At 34.3% G+C, this 21,734-nt stretch overlaps 2 protein-coding genes, 1 long non-coding RNA gene and 1 pseudogene across 3 annotated transcripts in view; all 4 read right to left on the bottom strand.

Annotated features, from left to right (window-relative positions):
* Window positions 1–21,734, bottom strand: part of LOC121241779 — a 135,118-nt pseudogene that overhangs the window by 24,299 nt on the left and 89,085 nt on the right.
* The window catches only part of LOC121241780 (disease resistance protein RUN1-like), a 156,313-nt gene that overhangs the window by 129,664 nt on the left and 4,915 nt on the right, over window positions 1–21,734 (bottom strand). The gene's annotated exons all lie outside the window — the stretch shown is intronic.
* On the bottom strand, window positions 21–1,127 carry LOC121241799. The gene is made up of 3 exons (XR_005935794.1): window positions 931–1,127; window positions 581–726; window positions 21–466 (listed from the first exon to the last, which is right to left on the bottom strand). It is a non-coding gene; the product is annotated as an uncharacterized LOC121241799 (long non-coding RNA).
* Window positions 5,147–6,474, bottom strand: LOC121241790 (toll/interleukin-1 receptor-like protein). Its single transcript, XM_041139641.1, has 2 exons — window positions 5,798–6,474; window positions 5,147–5,299 (listed from the first exon to the last, which is right to left on the bottom strand). The coding sequence occupies exons 1-2, from the start codon at window positions 6,316–6,318 to the stop codon at window positions 5,200–5,202; spliced, it is 621 nt and encodes a 206-aa protein (XP_040995575.1). The 5' UTR covers window positions 6,319–6,474; the 3' UTR covers window positions 5,147–5,199.

Raw genomic sequence — 21,734 nt, 5'->3', positions numbered from 1 at the left:
AAGAGGCAAACTAGTATTTTACTCTAAAAAAAAGCTAAAAGGCACAACATACAAAAAGGTTACCATACGAGGGAGGCTGATGTTAGATGTCGTTGAAATTATGTAGAAAACAACACAAAATACAGAGACATTAAGAGAAATATGCATTATGCATATCAATGTGAAGCAATAATGTTGATTTCAGATGAGATGAAGCCAAGAAAAATACATCCCAGTTCCTAAACTACCACTAATATTATTAGGGAGGCTCGATTCTTCACCATTTTAGGGGTCAATATGAAAGCCTGAGATTCCTTCAACAATAATTTCTGCTGGGTCTCCCTGACCTGTTGCAAAGACGGGTAATCCTAGGTATAGCTCTCCATAAAGTTGGTATTTCTCTATCAAGGCATGCATCTTTTTTATTTCTGCAATTTCTTCTCAGTCCTTTGAGATGATTGGTTTATTCTTATCTGCCAAATATCCTCTGTTTCAAGCACACATCCAGCTTTAGACTTAAACTACCATGATATTGAAACTTTTTAGTACATGATGGATGTGCATAAATTAAATGTAACCGAGAGGCTACAATTAGACTTACATGTGCACATTTTTTCCGTGCTTACTGTATAGTAGTTCTTCAATGGCTGGGCGAAAAGAAGTTAGCTGCCTCTGTGTCTCCGTTTAAGGGAAGTAGACGGACTGGTCAACCACAGGACTTTGGATCAAAGACATTGATGCCTGAGACTAAACATATCATGAGTTAACATCATTACCGTTGATGTTTGTTGCATGGTTGTATTCAAGATAATTATTTATTTACAAGTCTACCTTCCGACAATTTCCAGATATGTGCTTGTTATGATGAAATCGGCTAGCATTCATCGAAATTATGTAGGCTGTGAACTGACATGAAAAGTAATATACATACATACATGCAGAAAAGCTCACCTGAAACTGCCTGAAATAGTTGGGTTGCCCTGCTTTCTTGATACCTGAAACTACCCGAATTGTGGCTCAGTACCATGAATACTCAATTCGTATTTACCTGGTTTGCTTTCTCCGAAATTAAAAAGAATCCTCAGTCTTACATTGGTAATGATTTGGAAAGAAATGCATGTACGTAGTTAGAATTTCTTATACAAATTAGCCATATCATTGGCAAAAACAATCATAAAGAGACAAATAGTGCAAAATTCAGAGCAAAACCAAAACCAAAACCAAAACCATACATGTGGCATTGCAGGTGGCATTCAAATGCTGGACAGAGCTCAGTGTCATCGTAGCATCAATAGTGGGTGGTAAGGCTCCAAATGCTGCGAACAGGGAAAAGCCCAAAAGAATATTACCAGAGAAAAGGCAAAAGTACAGTCCCAACTTCATTCATTCCATACATTCATTGCTCCTATTCAATCTCCTCATGCGCATGCGTCTCTCCATATACAATTTGTTTGGTATTACAAAAGAAAGGGAAAAAAAATATAATACGCATAGAGGAAAAATCAAAGTAACAGGGGGAGACTTACTTCATCCATTTTTCTTTTTTTTTTATTTGCTCTCCTTTCATTCTTGTATACCACTTTGGCTCTGCAACTTTTATAAAACGGCACCACCTCATCATTATATAAATGATGAAGGAAATCAAATTGAACTCGCAAATTGTCCAAAACCTTTAGTTCAAAAGATTCTAAATTGGAGTACCCCACCCATACAATATATCCAGGCTTTTTGTCCCATACAACATTTTTACCCTCTATTGTGTACGAACAATCCAAATTAACCAATTTTACCCCTTTTTGAGTACAACATACATGATTTGAGCCGTTAGTGGTTATCTTAGCATTACAAGCATTACAACCAATATCTCTCCTCCATCTTTCAGTATCTTTAACAAACATTACGAGATATAATACAATTCCGCTTATCTTCTCCAAATAGTGTGGCCCCTCAATATCTATTACCCACTCTTCTCTTTTTTTCCTCCTTCTGCCATCATCATTATCTTTTAAAAACTCATGAACATAACTGAACCACTCTGGAATCTGATTTTCTGGAAACAAAGTAGCATCATATTCATAGACTCCCTGTTAAACGTTAAATATCATCATCAATTTAATTTAAGCAATACATGCATACTATTAAAAATGAGATCACACATACATACATACATACCTTCCACAATAATGGATTTTGCACTTTATCATTCCATATATTCTCATGCATTCTGTCGCAACGGGACAAATCAATTAGTCGAAGCGATCTGATGTGGCTCCCATTGAATTCCAATATTTTTGATACTTCCGAAAATCTCTCTAATGACTTGCATCCAAAAACATCTACCACTCTTATATTTGGTGGAAGCTCAATTATTTCTTCAAGTTTCTCACAATGGCGCAAGGCAAGATCAGTTAGTGTATCGAATTCTTTGATGCTCGTGGGAAGGCTAACAATTTCAGTCATTGATAGATTTAAATTTTGCAAACTGGCGGAGGAGTTAAACGTGGTAAAGAAACTAGATATTGGAAAGAAATTTGATTCTGAATGGGAACAACTAATTTGAAGATTCGATACTTGTAATGCGGTACTCCCATTGCTTGAATTCGTTGGAGGCGCCAATTCATGGAGTCGTTCTTCACGTAATGATATCTCCTCTTCCATTTTTGTAGACTCAGTAGCCAGAAGGGATAGCCCATCATTCCCCATCTTCTTTACAAGATTTGGACAACCAATATAGAGGGAGCGTAAATGTTGCAACTGAATGCAAGCAGTTGGGAGACGCAGGAGGTTTTCGCAACGCAATAGATCTAGATACTGAAGTCCAACGAGGTTCCCGATGGATAAAGGCAGTTCTTCTATTGCGGTGCCACCTAGAAACAACGCTCTTAAAAATTCCATTTTACACTCGATTTCAGGAAAATAACGAAGGCTTGAACACTGAGTAAGATTAAGGTTGCGTAAAGATCTCAAATTGAGGCTTCTTGGAAGGATTTGGAGTTTAGAGCATCTTCTAAAATCCAACTCAGAAAGATTTTCCAAAGATCCAACGGAATCATGCACCTCAACTAGTCTTGTACAATCGATGACACTCAATACCTTCAAATTTGAGATGCTTGAAAGATCCGGAATCTTTTTTAAGAATTTAGAATAAGAGAGAGTCATGGTTGTCAAATTCTGTAAAAGAAAAAGAGGAAAAGTTTAATAATGGACTTTACTACATAATTCAAAGAAAAAAAAAAGTCGTTGATGATGATTATAATTGTGTACGTACCTTGGGCTTGAATCCATCCCCTAACTCCTTTACGAGGCTATCATGCATTCTCAAAATAATGAGTTTCTTTCCTTGGAAATTACGTGGCAAAGACTCTCCAGGATATCGAGACCAATCAAGTACTCTTAACTTCTCATAGAGATAATTGGGTGCACAAGAAAAACGTGCATTACGATTTATAAAGATTCTAAGTTTTTTCATATGTTGAAATGCTTCCAGATGCAAGCTTATCATCTCCTCCTCGCCTTCAGGTAAATCTAATACCATGCCTTCAATTTCGTTTGGCCCTGATATAAGTTCATGAAGATATTTTATGAAAAATAGTACTTTGTACTTATCGAATGCTGAAAACTCCAATACTAAATAGAACGCATGCTAAAATATAAAGCATTGAAAAATAACACTGTATTTATCAATTAATATTACTTTGCTAAAATCTCCAATACTAAATAGACAGCATGCTAAAATATAAAAGATTATCCTTTTACGAAAATTAATACTCCTTACTTATCAATTAATATTACTCTGCTAAAATCTCCAATACTAAATAGACAACATGCTAAAATATAAAAGATTGTCTTTTAACCAACTTACGTACTCTCCTATAACTTTGAATAAAACAAACGCTAGCTTGAGGAGACAGTAGACATGAAATTAGAAAAATATATATGAGTACTGCTATATCCATAAAAAAATTATACAAACTGACGTGTCTTTATCTGATCTATTAGATCTACTTTACAAAAAAAGCGATTTTATAATTTGATGAACCATGTCAAGATACATTAATTTGTTGGATTACTTTTATGTATATATATATTTCTTTAGGTATAAATTCATACGATTTATATTTTCTCAAAAAAAATAAAAAAATACTAAGTTTCACTTTTGGAAAAGGAAATAAATGTAAAACCCAAGATCTTCCTTTTTACTCTTACCGTACTTTCTTCCAACACTTCACGGATATCCTCATAAAACCAGAGTCTACTACGTTTGCTAGGTTCTTTGGATGATTCTAGTTGAACAATTTCTCGTCCCATATCTTGTAGCAAGTCGTGCATCTGGACACTTTCACCACTCCATTCAATAGTAATAGTAATAAGACACTTGTCCATAAGCCTCTTGATTCCATGAACTGGGAAAAAACCACAACAATCAAATATTTTCTTGACATTAGCCAAACATTCTCCTTTGAAGAAAAATGCAATATCAAGGAATATTTGCTTCTCAGTATCGTGCAGACCTTCATAACTCACTAAGAGTACTTTTTCAATATCATCGTTGGGAATCTTTCTATATTTATCCAATGCATTTTTCCATTCATCTATACTTTGACCTTTTAGATCTGAACCTAGCACTTTTAAAGCTAGTGGAAGACCTTGAGCATATTTTGTTACCTGTTTAGAGAGTTCCACATAATCTTCAAGTGGTTCGTCTTTCTTGAAAGCATGCAAGCTAAACAGTCGAAGAGCTTCATTCTCATCCAAAATCTTCACCTCGTATTTTGAATCAACTTCAAAGACTTCTAATAAGTGTTGATCTCTTGTTGTGATGAGAATTCTACTTCCTGAGCCAAACCAATCACGATCTCTAGCTAGTTTTTCTAGTTGGACCATCTCATCCACGTCATCAAGAACTAGTAGAATCCTTTTAGAGCAAAGTCTATCCCGAATCACATTGACTCCTTTGTCAACATCATCAATATTCGATATTGTTCCTAAGATCTTGGACAAAAGTGTATTTTGCAGCTCAAGTAGACCTCCTGTCCGTTTTGAAGTTTCTCTAACGTCTTTTAAGAAACAACTTCCTTCAAATTGAGACGAAATCCGGTTGTAGATATCATTTGAAATAGTTGTCTTACCAATTCCACCGGTTCCGAATATCACTACCACACGTATAATATCATTCATTTCGATATTTAGATGTTGATCATAAATGTCTCGTATACGAGACTATATCCCAACTGGATGCCATGCAACACTTAAAGGTATTTGATTTACTATTCTTATGTCCACCCATTGAATGATTTCTTGGATAAATGTTGACTCATCCCTATCAATAAAAAAGAGAAGACAAATTGAAATAGTTAGAGTACTTTTTACAATAGATGACGTATGAATCTAATTAAATTAAAATATATAGTGTTTTTCATTCTCCATAACAAAGTGACAGCTGTAGATTACGGTGTAAAAGGCCGGTAGCTTTTCTCCTTCCTTAATCTGAACATTGTTTCATGATAAAACTTAATCTGAAACTTATAATTTAAGAGAATATGTAGAAACAAATTGAAACTAAACGTTATGTGAAACTAATGTGGTAGTGGTAGCAGATATTTAATCCCTAAATCAGAAAGGATTTCTAAAATTTGACTTTTTTTTGCATATAATTATTCAATGCCAAAAATAATCATAAATATCAAATTGTTTTCCTTTTGTATGATATTTTATCTTCACGAATCAGATCCTTTAATATTTGTCTCAATTTTCTTCATAAATTTCTCAAATATAGCATGCGCATTCACATGAGAAAGTACATATAGGCAAAGCTTATCGGAATTTCGCTAATGGGAAACCAGACAAATCGGCTACTCTTTGCAAAGCTACCTTCCATTTCAACATCTTTGCATTATCCTTGAGCTTATCTCCAAGTTTATCAAAGGATTCTCCAAAAATTCCTTTTTGATGCCGTACTTCCGATGGATCTACGTCGTAAAAAATTGGTAGAACAATTTGCTTCATTGTTTCCTTGCAATCAAGAATCTTCAATAGCTCATCTAAGCACCATCTAGATTCTGCATAGTTTTTAGAGAATACAATGATAGAAATCATTGACCCTTCAATAGCTTTGAAAAGTGCCGGTGAAATCTCCTCCCCTCTTTCAAGATTCTTGTCTATGTAAGTATTGATTCCCCTTTGATCTAGAGCATGGTATAGATGGGAAATAAAGTTATGACGAACATCTTCACCTCTAAAGCTCAAGAATACATGATGACTCCATAGATGGTTGGAAGGAGATGAAGAGGATGAAGAAGAGGAAGAAGCTCCTGATTGAAAGGCCATGGAAGAAGTCATGCTCACAGTACGTATGCGCGATTACAATCTAGCAAGAGGTCCAATTATAGAGTTGCAGAACTTATCCCAAATAAATAATTATAGAGATAAAGTGGGTCATAGAAAGGAGAAACTTCTCGGCAACAACGTCGAACATGCATGCATGTGTTTATTGTGTACGATTGTAGAACTTTCAACCTTCAAAGTTGTATAAAATGATCAATTTGGTCCCACAACAATCGACTTTACTCTGTTTTAGCACAGATGTTGTTCCCAAATAGAAAAAGTGTAAATTCAGTATCGACTAGTATAATTTTTTTAAAAAAAATATTTTTAAAAATAAAAAAAAAAAAATCCCAAAATTATTAATTATTCACTAAGAGTTGATGTTTGGACGGTCAATTTATATGAAATCCTAACAAAAGTAAATATTGCTCGGTTGATTTATATGGAGGTTTGTTTTACGCAATAGGACTTGAATTTGAAACCGAGTAATTAATATGGAACGTACACGACTTCTTTGCCAACAACCATGCATGCTAGCTATTATGAGTTCAGAAGTCTTCTCAATCTTTACTGACAACTTCTTCTCGACAACTTCTATTCTCCCACGCTAGAAAATCTCAAAGGTCTTGAGTTCATACAGAAAATTAAATTAATGGGTGTGAGATCTGGACCTTTGCTTTACACAGTACGTAGGACTTCAATTTGAAACCCTACAGGGATCCAATACCGATAAAAAATAAGTAGTTGTAGTCGCGGTTGTCGGCATGATTAAAAAAAATAAAAGAATACAAGCTGGTCATGAGTGTTAGTATGCAATAATTCCTATAAATAAATAAATAAAATAACTTGTAGGCAACTTCTTTATTTTTAAGAATGTGTATTAGTCAGGCCAATGTCGCCGTACGTTGTGTCTTCATTTTTTTTTTTAAATAAAAGGAAAATTAAGAGAAAGATAAGAAACTTGTTAGCAACTTCTTTGGAGCTTATTGTCACTCGGCACTGGAAATCAAGCACCAACTTTCACCTCTCCATTTCTTTCTTTTTCTCTTTTCCTCTGTTTTCCATTACTGTCCTTAAAGTGATCAATTTGGTCTCAAAGCATGTTGATACTTTCTGAAAAGAAGACAAAGATGTTCAAGTTAGTCCATTGATTTCCAGTAGATGATGATTTTGCTGTAAAAAGACAAAAGAATATCCAACAAAGATACAACTTTAAATTTTCAAAGTTGTTTAAAATTAATGATCAATTAATTGGTCCCACAGCAATTAATAAAACCTATTTAGCACATGAAAATCATTCTATGCTGTCCCACGTCTGGAAATTGATAAGTAATTAGTATCCAAAGTCTAAAATTCCAATACGGTGCAAGTTTATTTAATTAAAAAAGAACAAAAATATTCATCATCCTATTAAATATGATAATTGCATGGTAACTTTGGTAGGTACTTAAATACCTTACGACCAATAATATTCCATCCTCGATCAGTCATTATTGCTGTGTAGATGGGTGCATGTTACTTTGGAATGAATTTTCAATGCTCCCACGTCAGATCAAAAACTGATCAAAAGTCTAAAGTTGATAGTAGAATTTAATTAATTAAAGTTCAAAACCGTGTAGATGGGTGCATGCATGTTACTTTGGAAATTAACTAATTCCATGCAATTTCCTTTTTGTGTCAAATCCAATTGAAAGTTTGATATTTAATTATTTCCTTTTTTTATATCTAATTAACTAATTCAATGCAATTTCCTTTTTTTATGTCTTCAATTTTTTATTTTTTAAATAAAAGGAAAATTAAAAGAAAGATGAGAAACTTGTTGGCAACTTCTTTGGAGCTTCTTGTCACTCGGCACTGGAAATCAAGAACCAACTTTTCAACGTCACCTCTCCTTTTTCCCTCTTCTTATTCCCATCGTTCTCACTCATTTCTTTCTCTTTTCTTATCTCTTTTCTCTCTTTTTTTTTCCTCTCCTCTTTTTTTTTTCTTTTTCTCTTTTCCTCTGTTTTCCATTGCTGTCCTTAAAGTGATCAATTTGGTCTCAAAGCAAGTTGATACTTTTTGAAAAGAAAACAAAGATGTTCAAAAGTCTAAAGTTGATAGTAGAATTTAATTAAAATAATCCTAATTGGTGGAGATTAATTAAAGTTCAAAACCGTGTAGATGGGTGCATGTTACTTTGGAAATAAACTAATTCCAGGCAACTTTATTATTTAATTATTGGCGTGGGTCCTGAATGGATTGATGCAATTGAAATGTGTAGCTTTTGTGTCAAATCCAATTGAAAGTTTGATATTTAATTATTTCCTTTTTTATATCTAATTCGTACTATTAATTGAATTTATAAGAGTCCAAGAATATTATAGCTCCATACTTTAAAATAATTATTAGCTAATCCCAAAATTTAGATGAACAGAGATAATACGTTATATTTATTTTGAGTGCTTAATTAAATATAAAAACACACACACACACATATATATATATATATATATATATACATATTATTATACGAGTTCATTTATGCTGGGGGTAAATATTCTAGGCCCATCCGAAGACTCACTAAGCCCAAATCATCATCAGATGCTAAAGGGGAGAATAGAAAAGGGAGAGAAGACTAGGAAAATATAATAGAAGAGAGAGAAATAAGAGACAAGGAAAAACAAGTTGGTATTTCTCTATCAAGGCATGCATCTTTTTTATTTCTGCAGTTTCTTCTCAGTCCTTTGAGATGATTGGTTTATTCTTGTCTGCCAAATATCCTCTGTTCCAGCCACACATCCAGCATTAGACTTAAACTACTATGATATTGAAACTTTTTAGTACATGATGGATGTGCATAACTTAAATGGAGAGCCTACAATTAGACTTACATGTGCGCATTTTTTCCGTGCTTACTGTATAGTAGTTCTTCAATGGCTGGGCGAAAAGAAGTTAGCTGCCTCTGTATCTCCGTTAACCCCAGGACTTTGGAACAAAGACATTGATGCCTGAGACTAAACATATCATGAGTTAACATCATTACCGTTTATGTTTGTTGCATGGTTGTATTCAAGATAATTGTTTATTTACGAGTCTACCTTCCGACAATTTCCTGATATGTGTTTGTTATGATGAAATCAGCTACATTCATTGAAATTATGTCGGCTGTGAACTCTCATGAAAACTGAGCAATAGGGATCCTCTGATGCAGTCACTCTATTTCTCAATCAAATGTTGTAAAGAAGTCAGACTTTGATAGGACACAATTGCTGAGATTCAAATATTCTAGTGCTGGCAACGGAGGTAGCGGCCTTAAGAGCAGTTCTTCATTTGATGAAATTTCACATTCTTCTGTTGACATGACACAGGGCGTGGAACATTTTTTCTCCTTCTTCTTTGGAAGCTTAACAAGTTCCGAAAAAATTTCAACACAAAGATTGCGTAAATGCTGCAACTCAAGAATGTTAGTTGGGGATGCATAAGGTTTTTGCAGCCTTTTATGTATAAATCCTGAAGACCAGTGAGATACCCAATGGATGAAGGCAATTCTTTTATAGGAGCTTGGTCGAATTGAATGAATCTTAAGCAGTCCATCTGACACTCAATATCAAGAAAACTTTGAAGGCTTGAACAATCTTCAAGGACAAGAGATTCTAGAGATCTCATGTTGAGGCTTCTTGGAAAACTTTTAAGTCTAGAGCATCCGAAGAATGATAAAGAGGTCAGATGATCATGGGACCCAACAGAATCATGAACCTCAATTAAACTTTCACAATTACGAAGATACAATTCCTCTAAATTTGGGATCCTTGAGATATCTGGAATTTTTGTTAGGAATTTACAATCATAGAAACTCATAAAACTTCAGGTTCTGAAAATTCTGCAAATCAGAATAAAAACAGAGAAATTAGATTCAAAGAAGTTCAAAACTAAATTGAAAAGAAAAAGAGTGAATCTTCAATCTCGACATGATGACATCAACATTCTTAGGGAGCACACATGGATGAACTTTCACTTCAATCTCATAGGATTTCCATGAGCAGGTTTTTTTAATCAAAGTGTTAGGGCCCTCTGTCCACGAGGGACCCATCCCCAATTTTATTAATTACTCTCACTTGTGGCGGAAGAAAACCGTGGTACAGTCATGGAAACCCAGTGAGACAGCAGGTCATGGAAAAGAGGTATTGTGAATACAATGGGAGCATTTATTAGTTATTTCCATTTTATTAATTGCTGCTTAATCACAATTCAATATATGTGTTCATTTAGTTGGCCCGTTGCTGTCCTTAAAGTATCAATTTGGTCTCAAAGCATGTTGATACTTTTTGAAAACAAAAAAGAGATGATCATGAAAATCATTCTATGCTATTCCCATCCTATTAAATATGATAATTGGTAACTTTGGTACTTAAATAGCATCTTATGACCATCACTGGCTGTTATTTTAGTTTTTCACTTAAATAGCATCCCTCAAAACTCAAAGTGCATATGTTCTACAGGTCTTAACTAACAGACTTGAGAAGATTTATATCACCTCACTAAGATGATTATGATTGTTACAAATCATCAAATTATCATTATTTTTAGTGGCACCTGGTGTTCGAAACGGCATCCTGACTGTCATACCCTGCTCCTTCCTTCTTACGTATGCTTTTTCTTTCTGACATATGTTCCGTCTTTATGACGTAAGCAAATCCTGAGGGCAGATATTTTGTAAATTGTCTGCCCCTTCTATCTAGCGACTGCGAGCTTTATCAGGCGTGCCGAACCATGATGGCGTGTTTCGAAGGATATCGTACGACTTCTAGGGCACGCTCAGTGTTTTAAATATGCTGGAAATATTTATAAGGAGTATTTCCTGTATTATTGAATTAAGATTGATCTTAAATACGACAATCATAATATTCTTGAAGAGCTCCAAAAATATTATAATCGTCGGAAATCATTTTAATATTATTATTAAAATGATTTCAATTATTTAAGATATTACGAGATTTAAATTATGTTGAAAACTTTTATTAATTAAATAGTTTTATTCTCTTTAATATGTTAAGTGAGATTTCATCATTTTATTAATGATGAAGAATATTATTTTATAAACTAAAGTTAGTTTAAAATAATATTCTACCTTAATTTCTCTAAACGCTTTTAATTAAGTTAATAGTTAATACATTTTAAACCAGTGTTTGAGATCCACCGTTACATCGTTACGTGGATCCCCAAGATGAAGGGACTGGGTTAAATACCCAGACCCCCTCTCTTTCTTCCTTACTTTTCCCCAGCCCTCCCTCTCTCTCCTCCCCAGCGTACGTGATACGCGGCTAATCCCCACGCCCGATTCTTCCACGCCTCAGCCCAGCACCACCGTGCATCGGTAGCCCTCACCGCCGGCACCACTAGCTCCACCTCACTCCGGCGAGCTCAACCAGCCCAGCCTCTCTCTCTCACGCTCTCCCTTTCTCCCTTTCGGAAGTGCAAAGCCGAACGGGCTTGGCGTCCATTGCGCCGCCGTGCACCGTCCTCCGGCGCCACCACTGCTTCAGCAGCTCCTCCTTCCGCCGGCCATCATCCCCTAGCAAGCTCAGCCTCCCTCTCCCCTCCGTCGCGCACACGCACCATACCCATGAAAATGGGTTCACACGGCTTCAAGGCCACCGATGCTCCTAGTGTCGCCGTGCACGACCACCTTGGCCACCGGACACCACCACGAGCTACTCCTGGTCTCCCCCTTCCTCCTCCCTTGAACCCATGACCAAAAGCCCTCCTCCATCTCACAGTTTCTCTCTCTCTCTCTCTCACGCACGGGTTGCACACCCTCCACTACTGTGCACCGCCACCCACGGCTGGTAACCACCACCTCCAGCCTCCTCAGGCTACCACCAAGCCAACCCAACCTCCCACTGCCCCGATCTGCCACCCACGCAAGCACACTCTCTCTCACTCTCCCACGGCTCCTCCCTCTCCCTTAAAGTGATCAATTTGGTCTCAAAGCATGTTGATACTTTCTGAAAAGAAGATAAAGATGTTCAAGTTAGTCTATTGATTTCCAGTAGATGATGATTTTGCTGTAAAAAGACAAAAGAATATCCAACAAAGATACAACTTTAAATTTTCAAAGTTGTTTAAAATTAATGATCAATTAATTGGTCCCACAGCAATTAATAAAACCTATTTAGCACATGAAAATCATTCTATGCTGTCCCACGTCTGGAAATTGATAAGTAATTAGTATCCAAAGTCTAAAATTCCAATACGGTGCAAGTTTATTTAATTAAAAAAGAACAAAAATATTCATCATCCTATTAAATATGATAATTGCATGGTAACTTTGGTAGGTACTTAAATACCTTACGACCAATAATATTCCATCCTCGATCAGTCATTATTGCTGTGTAGATGGGTGCATGTTACTTTGGAATGAATTTTCAATGCTCCCACGTCAGATCAAAAACTGATCAAAAGTCTAAAGTTGATAGTAGAATTTAATTAATTAAAGTTCAAAACCGTGTAGATGGGTGCAAGCATGTTACTTTGGAAATTAACTAATTATTCCATGTAACTTTATTATTTAATTACTATATTATTCTCTTATTAAGTGAGTGGATTGATGCAATTGAAATGAGCAGCTTTTGTGTCCAATCGAATTGAAATTATCTCCTTTTTATTTCTAATTCGTACTATTAATTGAATTTATAAGAGTCCAAGAAGAATAGCTATCCTTGCACCCGATCCATACTTTAAAATAATTATTAGCTAATCTCAAAATTTAGATGAACAGAGATAATACGTTATATTTATTTTGAGTGCTTAATTAAATATAAAAACACACACAAATATATATATACATACTATTATACGAGTTCATTAACACTACAACAAATTTTATTTTTTTCTGAGAGGGACTATGGTCAGAAAAAATATAGATTTTGTAAGAAACGATCTGTTTCCCACCAATTTGTGTCGTGGGAGACCCGTGGCATAAATTTCCTACCAATGATATACTTTAATTTGTTTTGTTAGAGCAGGCGTAGTTAATGGAATGAATTTTCAATGCTGCCACGTCAGAAAAACTGATCAAAAGTCTAAAGTTGATAGTTTAATTAAAATTCAAAACCGTGTAGATGGGCGCATGTTATTTTGGACATAAACTAGTTCCATGCAACTTTATTTTTTAATTACTATATTCTCTTATTAAGCCAATCCATCAATATTATTGGCGTGGGTGAGTAGCTTTTGTGTCAAATCCAATTGAAAGTTTGGCATTTAATTATTTTCTTTTTATATCTAATTCGTACTATTAATTGAATTTATAAGAGTCCAAGAATATTACAGCTCCTTGCACCAGATCCATATTTTAAAATAATTTTTAGCTAATTCCAAAATTTAGATGAACAGAGATAATACGTTATATTTATTTTGAGTACTTAATTAAATATAAAAAAAACACACACGCACACATATATATACATACTATTATATGAGTTCATTTATGTTGGGGTAAATATTCTAGGCCAATCCGAAGACTCACTAAGCTCAAATCATCTTCAGAAGCTAAGGGGGAGAATAAAAAAGGGAGAAGACTAGGAAAAGATAATAGAAGAGAGAGAAATAAGAGACAAGGAAAAACAAGTGTTAGAGGAAAAAGAATGAGGTGACGAGAAAGAGAAAAAAAAAAAAAAAAAGGAGAGAAAGCGAGTCAAACACACAAGACAGGTGAAGTAACATAAAGTCGAGATCCTCACCAACTACTGATAGAGGTTTAATAAAAGAAAAGGAGCACTTCCAGACGACCAAGGAGGAGGGCAAGAACACAGAGAGGTCATCTTCAACTTGAGAATAAAAGCTTTAGGATATTTTCTCCAAAAAAAGGTCTCCGACCTCCATTATACCAAAACAAACGAGAAACCTTGAGAGACTGTAAAACACTCATATTATATAGTGGATTTGCCCTCCAAACGACCATTGGGCACTGTGCTGAACTACGTAAATTTGCGCATCTCTATCTCTATCTATATTTGTTGTATTTATTTTTTATTTATTCACTGCTATGAATGTACGAATGAGCATCTCACCACCGCTCCAGATTGCCAACGGGACTCCAAACCACACCGATCGAGGCTCGAATCGTCACCGTGTGCCGATAATGACTCTTTCTTAAAGAAGTGCTAGATACAAAGATCCTATAAAATCGTTCTTTATTTAAAAATATTGAGATCATAAGAGAGTGCACAAAATCATTTATTAAATTTCTTGAAGTATGTGCTATAAAAATAATAACTTAAAATCTTTGTACATGATCTAGGCCATTATCACGCCTTCCTAAACTAAGTCACGTCCTGTAGCTCTACCTTCATAAATATTTTAGCCTGTGATGGTTTAAAAATATAAAACAAACTAAAATGAGTAGAAGACTCAGTAAAAAACTCATCATAACGTAAATATACTTAATATAAATTTTTTTATAAAATATTTCATGTTGAGAACTAAAATTATAATTGTTCATAAATATGTTGATGACATGCATGACTTGGATATATTTTTGATATATAAACCAAATGTGTTAAAAGAAAAGATAGAAAGAAATTTCTTAATTTGCAACTTCCTTAAAAGTGGCATCTAATTAGGTATTTGTCACCAATCTTCCGGATGTTAGATCTCGATTTAATTTCCCGACAAATGTCTCCGAAGTGGGTCTGAAAAAGAAGAGAAACTTGTCAGCAACTTCTCGGCAACAACCTGCATATAGATGTTGGAGCAGGTCCACGTGCAATGAATATACTTTAGTTTTGTGACTTCCAATAATGCTCTTTTAACGTTCGTGATCGATTTGATCCAAAAGCAAATTAGTTGTCGGGAAAAGGCTGTTGAGGAAATCAATAATTAAATTAATTAAGAAGAATCAAAGGTCTAAATTAAGTTCACACTGTAATTAATTATCAGTATAGTAAAACACAATATCATAATTAACAACCTTAAAATTTGAGTTGCAAATACCAAAATATAAATTGCTATTGATCTACAATAATGAGTCAATAGCCAAAGGTAATATAATTTAACATGTGGAGGAGCAAGGAGCTTATATGTTTAGTGTCCCCTTTTTCTTGATATTTAGAAAGAGAGAAAAAAATAAAATTGAAGACAGATAGAGATAGAACAAATAAATAGATTCTAGTTGGTCCATAAAAGATTCAATGGCTTTTTCCTAATTATCAACCCCAATAAAATTTCATAATCTACCAAAATGAACTATTGGGACTATGTGCCTTGTTAAAATTCATACCCAACCTCAATAAGTTATAGCTTGTAGACTTGTCTAAAATGGCCTATTAAACTTAAATTAGGCATAACAAAATCATTCATATTTCATCCTTAGCAATATTGGATCGGGTCGTTATAGGCATTGACAAAGAGCTTTCTCCAAAAGAAATAGGGCCTGGTCCTAACTGTGAATTATATATACTATGCAGAGTCTTATTTTTTTTGCCGATTTGAATGTTTTGATGTCTCTTTTTTACTAATTGGGATACTTGGAAATTAAAGATCAATCCTAATGCTAATAGATGGTGATCATTTGATTGAAGATTCAAAATGCATATAAACAATATAATATGTGGTTTTCATATAAATAATATAATATTATTTTATAAACAATTTTATTTTTAAAAATTAAATAAATAGAGTTTGAATGCTGCATCAACATTATTTTCATGAAAAAATATTCATAACATGTAAGCTTTTATTTAAAAAATAATAATAATAATAATAATAATAAAAAAGGGGTGCAATCCAGAATCGGGTTTTTAAAAACCAGTTTCAATCCAGGTTCCGGCCCGGTTTTGAAACCCGGATTCCGATCTGGGTATACGTACCCGGGGTTCCCGGGCCGAAACCCGGATGAGCAGTTGTAACTGGTAGACATATTTGGATATTCTAATGTTAAATGAAATATTGGAAGCCACCCATGGTTAGCATGAAAATAAGCTTTATCATTAAACTTTGTGAAGACTTCTAGATTTTGAGGGTTATCCTGTTTATAATTTGTTGTTCAGATTTGTTCTTCATATGAATACATTAAACAATGCTCTAAAAAAAAGATGAAATGCACAATCTTTTATTTTTAATTTTTCAGAACTTGGTGCTTCATACTCTTCAACTGATTAGAACATCTTGGATACGAATTTTCTTGTGCCATTATTATGTCATTTTTTATGCCTGCTTTACACAAGTTGCAAAGGCATTGCAGTTTATACATGAAAGAAGAATTGCTCACCTAGATGTCAAATGTGACAATATTTATGTAAAGAATGGTGTTTATAAACTTGGCGATTTTGTATGTTGACCCATTTATGTAAAGAATGGTGTTTTTAATTAAGTGTTCTTCATAATTTGTCTTTGAAGAGCTTTCATCTTAATTTTTGTCATCAATTCACCCTTCCCAACTTAATTTTTATGAATCTTCTTCAAGGTTTCATACATGTTGTTATGAGATGATAATGTATTCTTCCATTTAAAAGATTTTACTTAAATTGGCATTTTTTTAATGAATTTTTACTATTGTCTAGTATGTCTTTTTTATTCCTCCAATCGGGCGCTAGGCATACGTGCCTTGCACGTAGCACGTGTACTAGTGTGTGTATATATATATATATATATATATATGTGTGTGTGTGTGTATATATATATGTAAAATATGATTGTTAATTAAAAAAAAAGTTATAATTTATAATCTTTTATGATCCCATCGTTAATATCATATAATTAGATATAATCATTAGATTATATATATATATATATATATAAGTAAGGGATAAATCTTATCGATACAAAAAGATTTAGAAAAAAATTACAATCTTGTTTTTGCCAGTAAATTAGGGTTAATGATCGGTAAAACAATGAAAGAGTTAGAGCTCACTTAATTTTAATTTTAATTTTTAAATAACTTTTTGTATTAATTTATCTGTAAAAAAGAAAGAAAGTAAAAATTACTCTAATTTTGAAGAAATTGTTAAATAGTTGATATCCAAAGGTCTAAAAATTGTGGGCCTTTTTGTATAGTTGGGCCGAAATATACATGATTAGAAGTGACTTTGAGTTTTTTGTATGTTTGACCTATTTTATACGTGTACAGACCACAGTTTTAAATTTCGTACCGTACCGGCCGGTACGGCCGAAATTTTTCGTTTCGGCCGTCCGGCCGGTACAGGTACTATACCTGTTCCGTACCGGCCAAAATACCGGCCGTACCGGCCGGTACCGGTCATACCGGCCTAAATTTCGGCCTGTACCGGCCTATATTTCGGCCGGTATCGGCCGATATTTCGGCCTGTGTTTTTTTTTTTTTTTTTTTCATTTTTTCAAACTACAAACTTATTTTTTAACCCTCAATTCAGACTAGACTATTTATAATTTATATATATATGTATTTGTATATAATTTATTTATATATAGACTATTATTTTAGAATATAATTTATATATATATTTATATATATAATTTATTTATAGATCGACTATCCCGAAATGTTATCCCGAAACGCTACCCCGAAACGGTACCGGTACCGAAATATTTCGTTCCAGTGCCTTGACCGGTACGGTGTCCGGTACGGTATTCAAAACATTGGTACAGACCGAATTAGACCAAATGGACTAACAAGAGCAATAGCTGATGGTCCGGTCCGGTCTATAGGAGTAATTGATTTGGTCTCGACCAGGAAAAAGGTAGGCTGAAATTTTCAGTCTGGTCCAAAAATTCTCCTATAGACTGACCGGACTGGACCGATTATACCACTACCTTTCTTTCTCTTTTCTTTTTTTCTTTCACTTTCTTTTCTTTTTCATCCTTTCTTCCCCTTCCCCGGCCTCCTTTCTCTCTCTTTTTCTTCTTTTGATCCTCTTCCTTCCCTTGTTTCCTTTTCTTTATCTCACCGTACTTTTAACATACATATGCATTCCATGATGGTTTTCACACATCCTGAATGAAGAAAAAACTTGCAATGCAACCTCTTTTGAAGCATATTAAATTTAAGTTGAATTCAAGTTGCAGTTGGGGTCTTCAGTTATCACCGCTCAGTCATTGCCATGCTTGACTGAGCAATCATTACAGCCAGTTGCTGCTACCTTTAATGTTTACTATATCTCTGGCCCCTGTTTTGCTATATCTCTCTCTGTTCCTATCAATTTATTTTATTGTCATGAGGGGATGCGGGTAGTTCTTGTATTAAATATGCGCATGCATGAGTTTCTTTATTTTATGTGAGCTGTGATGCTCATATACTTGCTTTCAATTGGTCTTTATTATTTATAATAGCCATATCTCAGCATTCTCTCATTTGGAAGTGGAAGTGGAAGTGGAAGTGGAGGTGCAAAAGTCCTTATGATTTATTTATATATTCAAAGTTTTGTGTTTTGTGGTGATTTGGACAAAAATTAAAGGGCGAGCAAGTGACATGCAAAAAAGCTCACATTTGTTGGAGTGTATACCATATGAGTAATTCTACGTATAACTATGAAGTGCGTAAACACTGTATAATCGCTTTGAAAAAGAGTGAGATTCACTATTAAAAAAGAGAAATTCTATTTACAGTCCCCACTTGAGGACTGTATGTGCAGGCCCTTTATTAAATGAGAAAAAACATTACTTTAGGAAGGATATTTTTGTAATTTTAAAAAATTTTAAAGATAAAATTGATTAGGCTTGTATTGCAGTATCCAAAATGAGGACTGTACGTAGCATTGCTCATTAAAAAATTAATTTTTTTTTCATGTAGGTCTCATGTTTTATTCACTTTTTCCAAAACGATTACGCGACGGTTACACAATTTACGGTTGCAAATATATTTTCTTATACCATATTATAACGATATAAGAAAAAGGCACAAAAATAAACAGATGGATATCAAAGAGATTAATAAACAATAGGAGTATTAGATCAGTTAATATACATGTGTATATACATGCATATATATATATATATATATACACACACACACACACAAACATGATACATATCCACGCATGATACTATCGATGGATTCACTTTGTAAACACTGGTAGAACGTCTATTTGTTGTTTAATTTCTCTGCACTCGAGAATCTTCATCAGCTCCTCTAAACTCCACGTGGATGATGCATAGTTTTCAGAAAGAACGATAATCGAAATCCTTGTTTCATTTCCTTTCCTTTTTCAAGGTGCTCATCAATGTGAGTATCGATTCCCTTTTGACACAAACTAAGCATCATATAAATGAGAAATAAAGTTTTGTCGAACATCTTTATATACCTCTAGAACTCAAGAACACATCATAAGCCCATTCAGGGGTACTGAAAGAAAAAGAGGTAGAGAAAAGAAGGAAAAGATGGTTGCAAGGCCATGGAAGAAGTTACAGTGTATGAAATTAAGGCTGATGATCAGTAGCTACTACAAGAAAGTATGCTTTTTGGGGCCAAATTATATATATATATATATATATCCAACCAAACATATATACAATCCTCACACAGCATCTTTTGAAAAGCATAACAGCAGATGCCTTGGAATACATCACACACAGAAACTGCAATAAATGCAGATGATTCTGCAGAATGGATCATGATCAATATCCTCTCAAACATATTTAAATGAACAAGTGTCGGTGCACCCAAAAAATTTTTGACACAAAGATTGCGTAAATGCCGCAACTCAAGAATGTTAGTTGGGAGATGCATAAGGTTTTTGCAGCCTTTTATGTATACATCCTGAAGGCCAGTGAGATACCCAATGGATGAAGGCAATTCTTTTATAGGAGCTTGGTCGAATTTAATGAATCTTAAGCATCCCGTCTGACACTCAATATCAGTAAAACTTTGAAGGCTTGAACAATCTTCAAGGACGAGATTCTAGAGATCTCATCCTGAGGCATCTTGGAAAACTCATAAACTTCAGGTTCTGAAAATTCTGCAGATCAGAAAAAAAAAAAAAAAGAGGAGAGAAATTAGATTCAAAGAAGTTCAAAACTAAATTGAAAAGAAAAAGAGTGAATCTTCAATCTCGACATCAACATTCTTAGGGAGCACACATGGATGAACTTTCACTTCAATCTCACAGGATTTCCATGAGCAGGTTGTGTATGAAATGTCGTGGAAATCCAGTGAGACAGCAGGTCATGGAAAAGTGCTATTGAAATCCAAGAATCTCTTTCGTTTCCAATACCAGTGTGTGTGGTTATTTCGCTTATAATTGTCCAAAGAAGATGACTAATTTCGTGAACATGTCGCCATTTGAAAGATATAACAATCTTGGAAATAGTAAGGCCATAATGAAGAGGTAAGAGTAGCAAGTAAAGTAAGGCCATTTGGAAATAAATGCATTTCTTATACAAATTGGCCATATATATCATTGGCAAAAATAATCATAAAGAGGTGATCTACATCAGCATATTGTCACCCATACATGATATACTGCTCTCCTTCTGATCCAAAAATCATTAACCAATTCCACCCAATGATGATTTGAGCCATTACAGGTTATCTCAACATCATAAATAAAACACCTAGACATGCCATGTTCTTTAAAAAAACAGAACAGCATACAATACAATTCCACTTATCTCCTCTTAATGAGTACTGTGGACATTGACCAAACTCTTAACAATTTCAATTTCTAATAACTCATAAAGATAGTTGGTATATGTAGGGTCATCATCAGTTTCCGAAAACACAGTGGCATCACAACTATGCCTAATTTACAAAAGCTACAAGTCTAAGCGCACTACTTTTATGGTAAAAAATTGATATAAACACAAAGTACAAAGGATTACTTAAATGAGGCTGGTGTTGGATGATGATTTATAAAACAGCAAAAAATACAGAGACATTACGACAAAGATACTTGCTCTCTAGCTTAATGGGAGTTTTTGAATAAGGAGAGGTGTCTTCTGACTTTTAGCAAGTGTTTTTAGCAGATACTTGCTGTAATAAGGATATAGAAGAAAATTTTCAGGGCAGCACAACACTTGAATTCATCATCCAAGAAACAAACTACTGGCTATAAGTAAACGAAAAAAGTAAAAAGCCAAGTGATTATTGTGGAAGCATCCCTCAAAACTCAAATAAGAAAGCTTTTCTAGGTATCCAATGGAATTTTGCACTTCAACTAGTCTGTTGGAGCGTCCCTCAAAACTCAAAGTGCATATGTTCAACAGGTCTTAACTAACAAACTTGAGAAGATTTATATCACCTCACTAAGATGATTATGATTGTTACAAATCATCAAATTATTATTTTTTTATTGGCACCGGGTGTCTGGAACAGCATCCCGACTAATCCCGAAGGTGCACAAACCCTTGGCAAGAAGTTTCCCGCAAGAGCACCAATCATAAAATTATATTTGCATATATAATGTTCCTAAACCCAAAAGTTGAGATCAATAGAGTGAGTTGCCCATAATCCCAACGAACCAACATGAGCAATTTTA

The sequence above is a fragment of the Juglans microcarpa x Juglans regia genome, chromosome 8D, assembly GCF_004785595.1.
Source record: "Juglans microcarpa x Juglans regia isolate MS1-56 chromosome 8D, Jm3101_v1.0, whole genome shotgun sequence".
NCBI lineage: Eukaryota > Viridiplantae > Streptophyta > Magnoliopsida > Fagales > Juglandaceae > Juglans > Juglans microcarpa x Juglans regia.
Note: the sequence above shows the minus strand (reverse complement) of the source record. Positions and strands in the feature narration are given on the sequence as shown.

Excerpts from the sequence above, each read along its gene's own strand:
- LOC121241790 (XM_041139641.1), bottom strand. The coding sequence starts at position 6,318 with ATGACTTCTTCCATGGCCTTTCAATCAGGAGCTTCTTCCTCTTCTTCA. Across the intron at positions 5,300-5,797 it reads TTCCCATTAGCGAAATTCCG|GGATGAGTCAACATTTATCC; the intron begins ATAAGCTTTGCC and ends TTTTATTGATAG.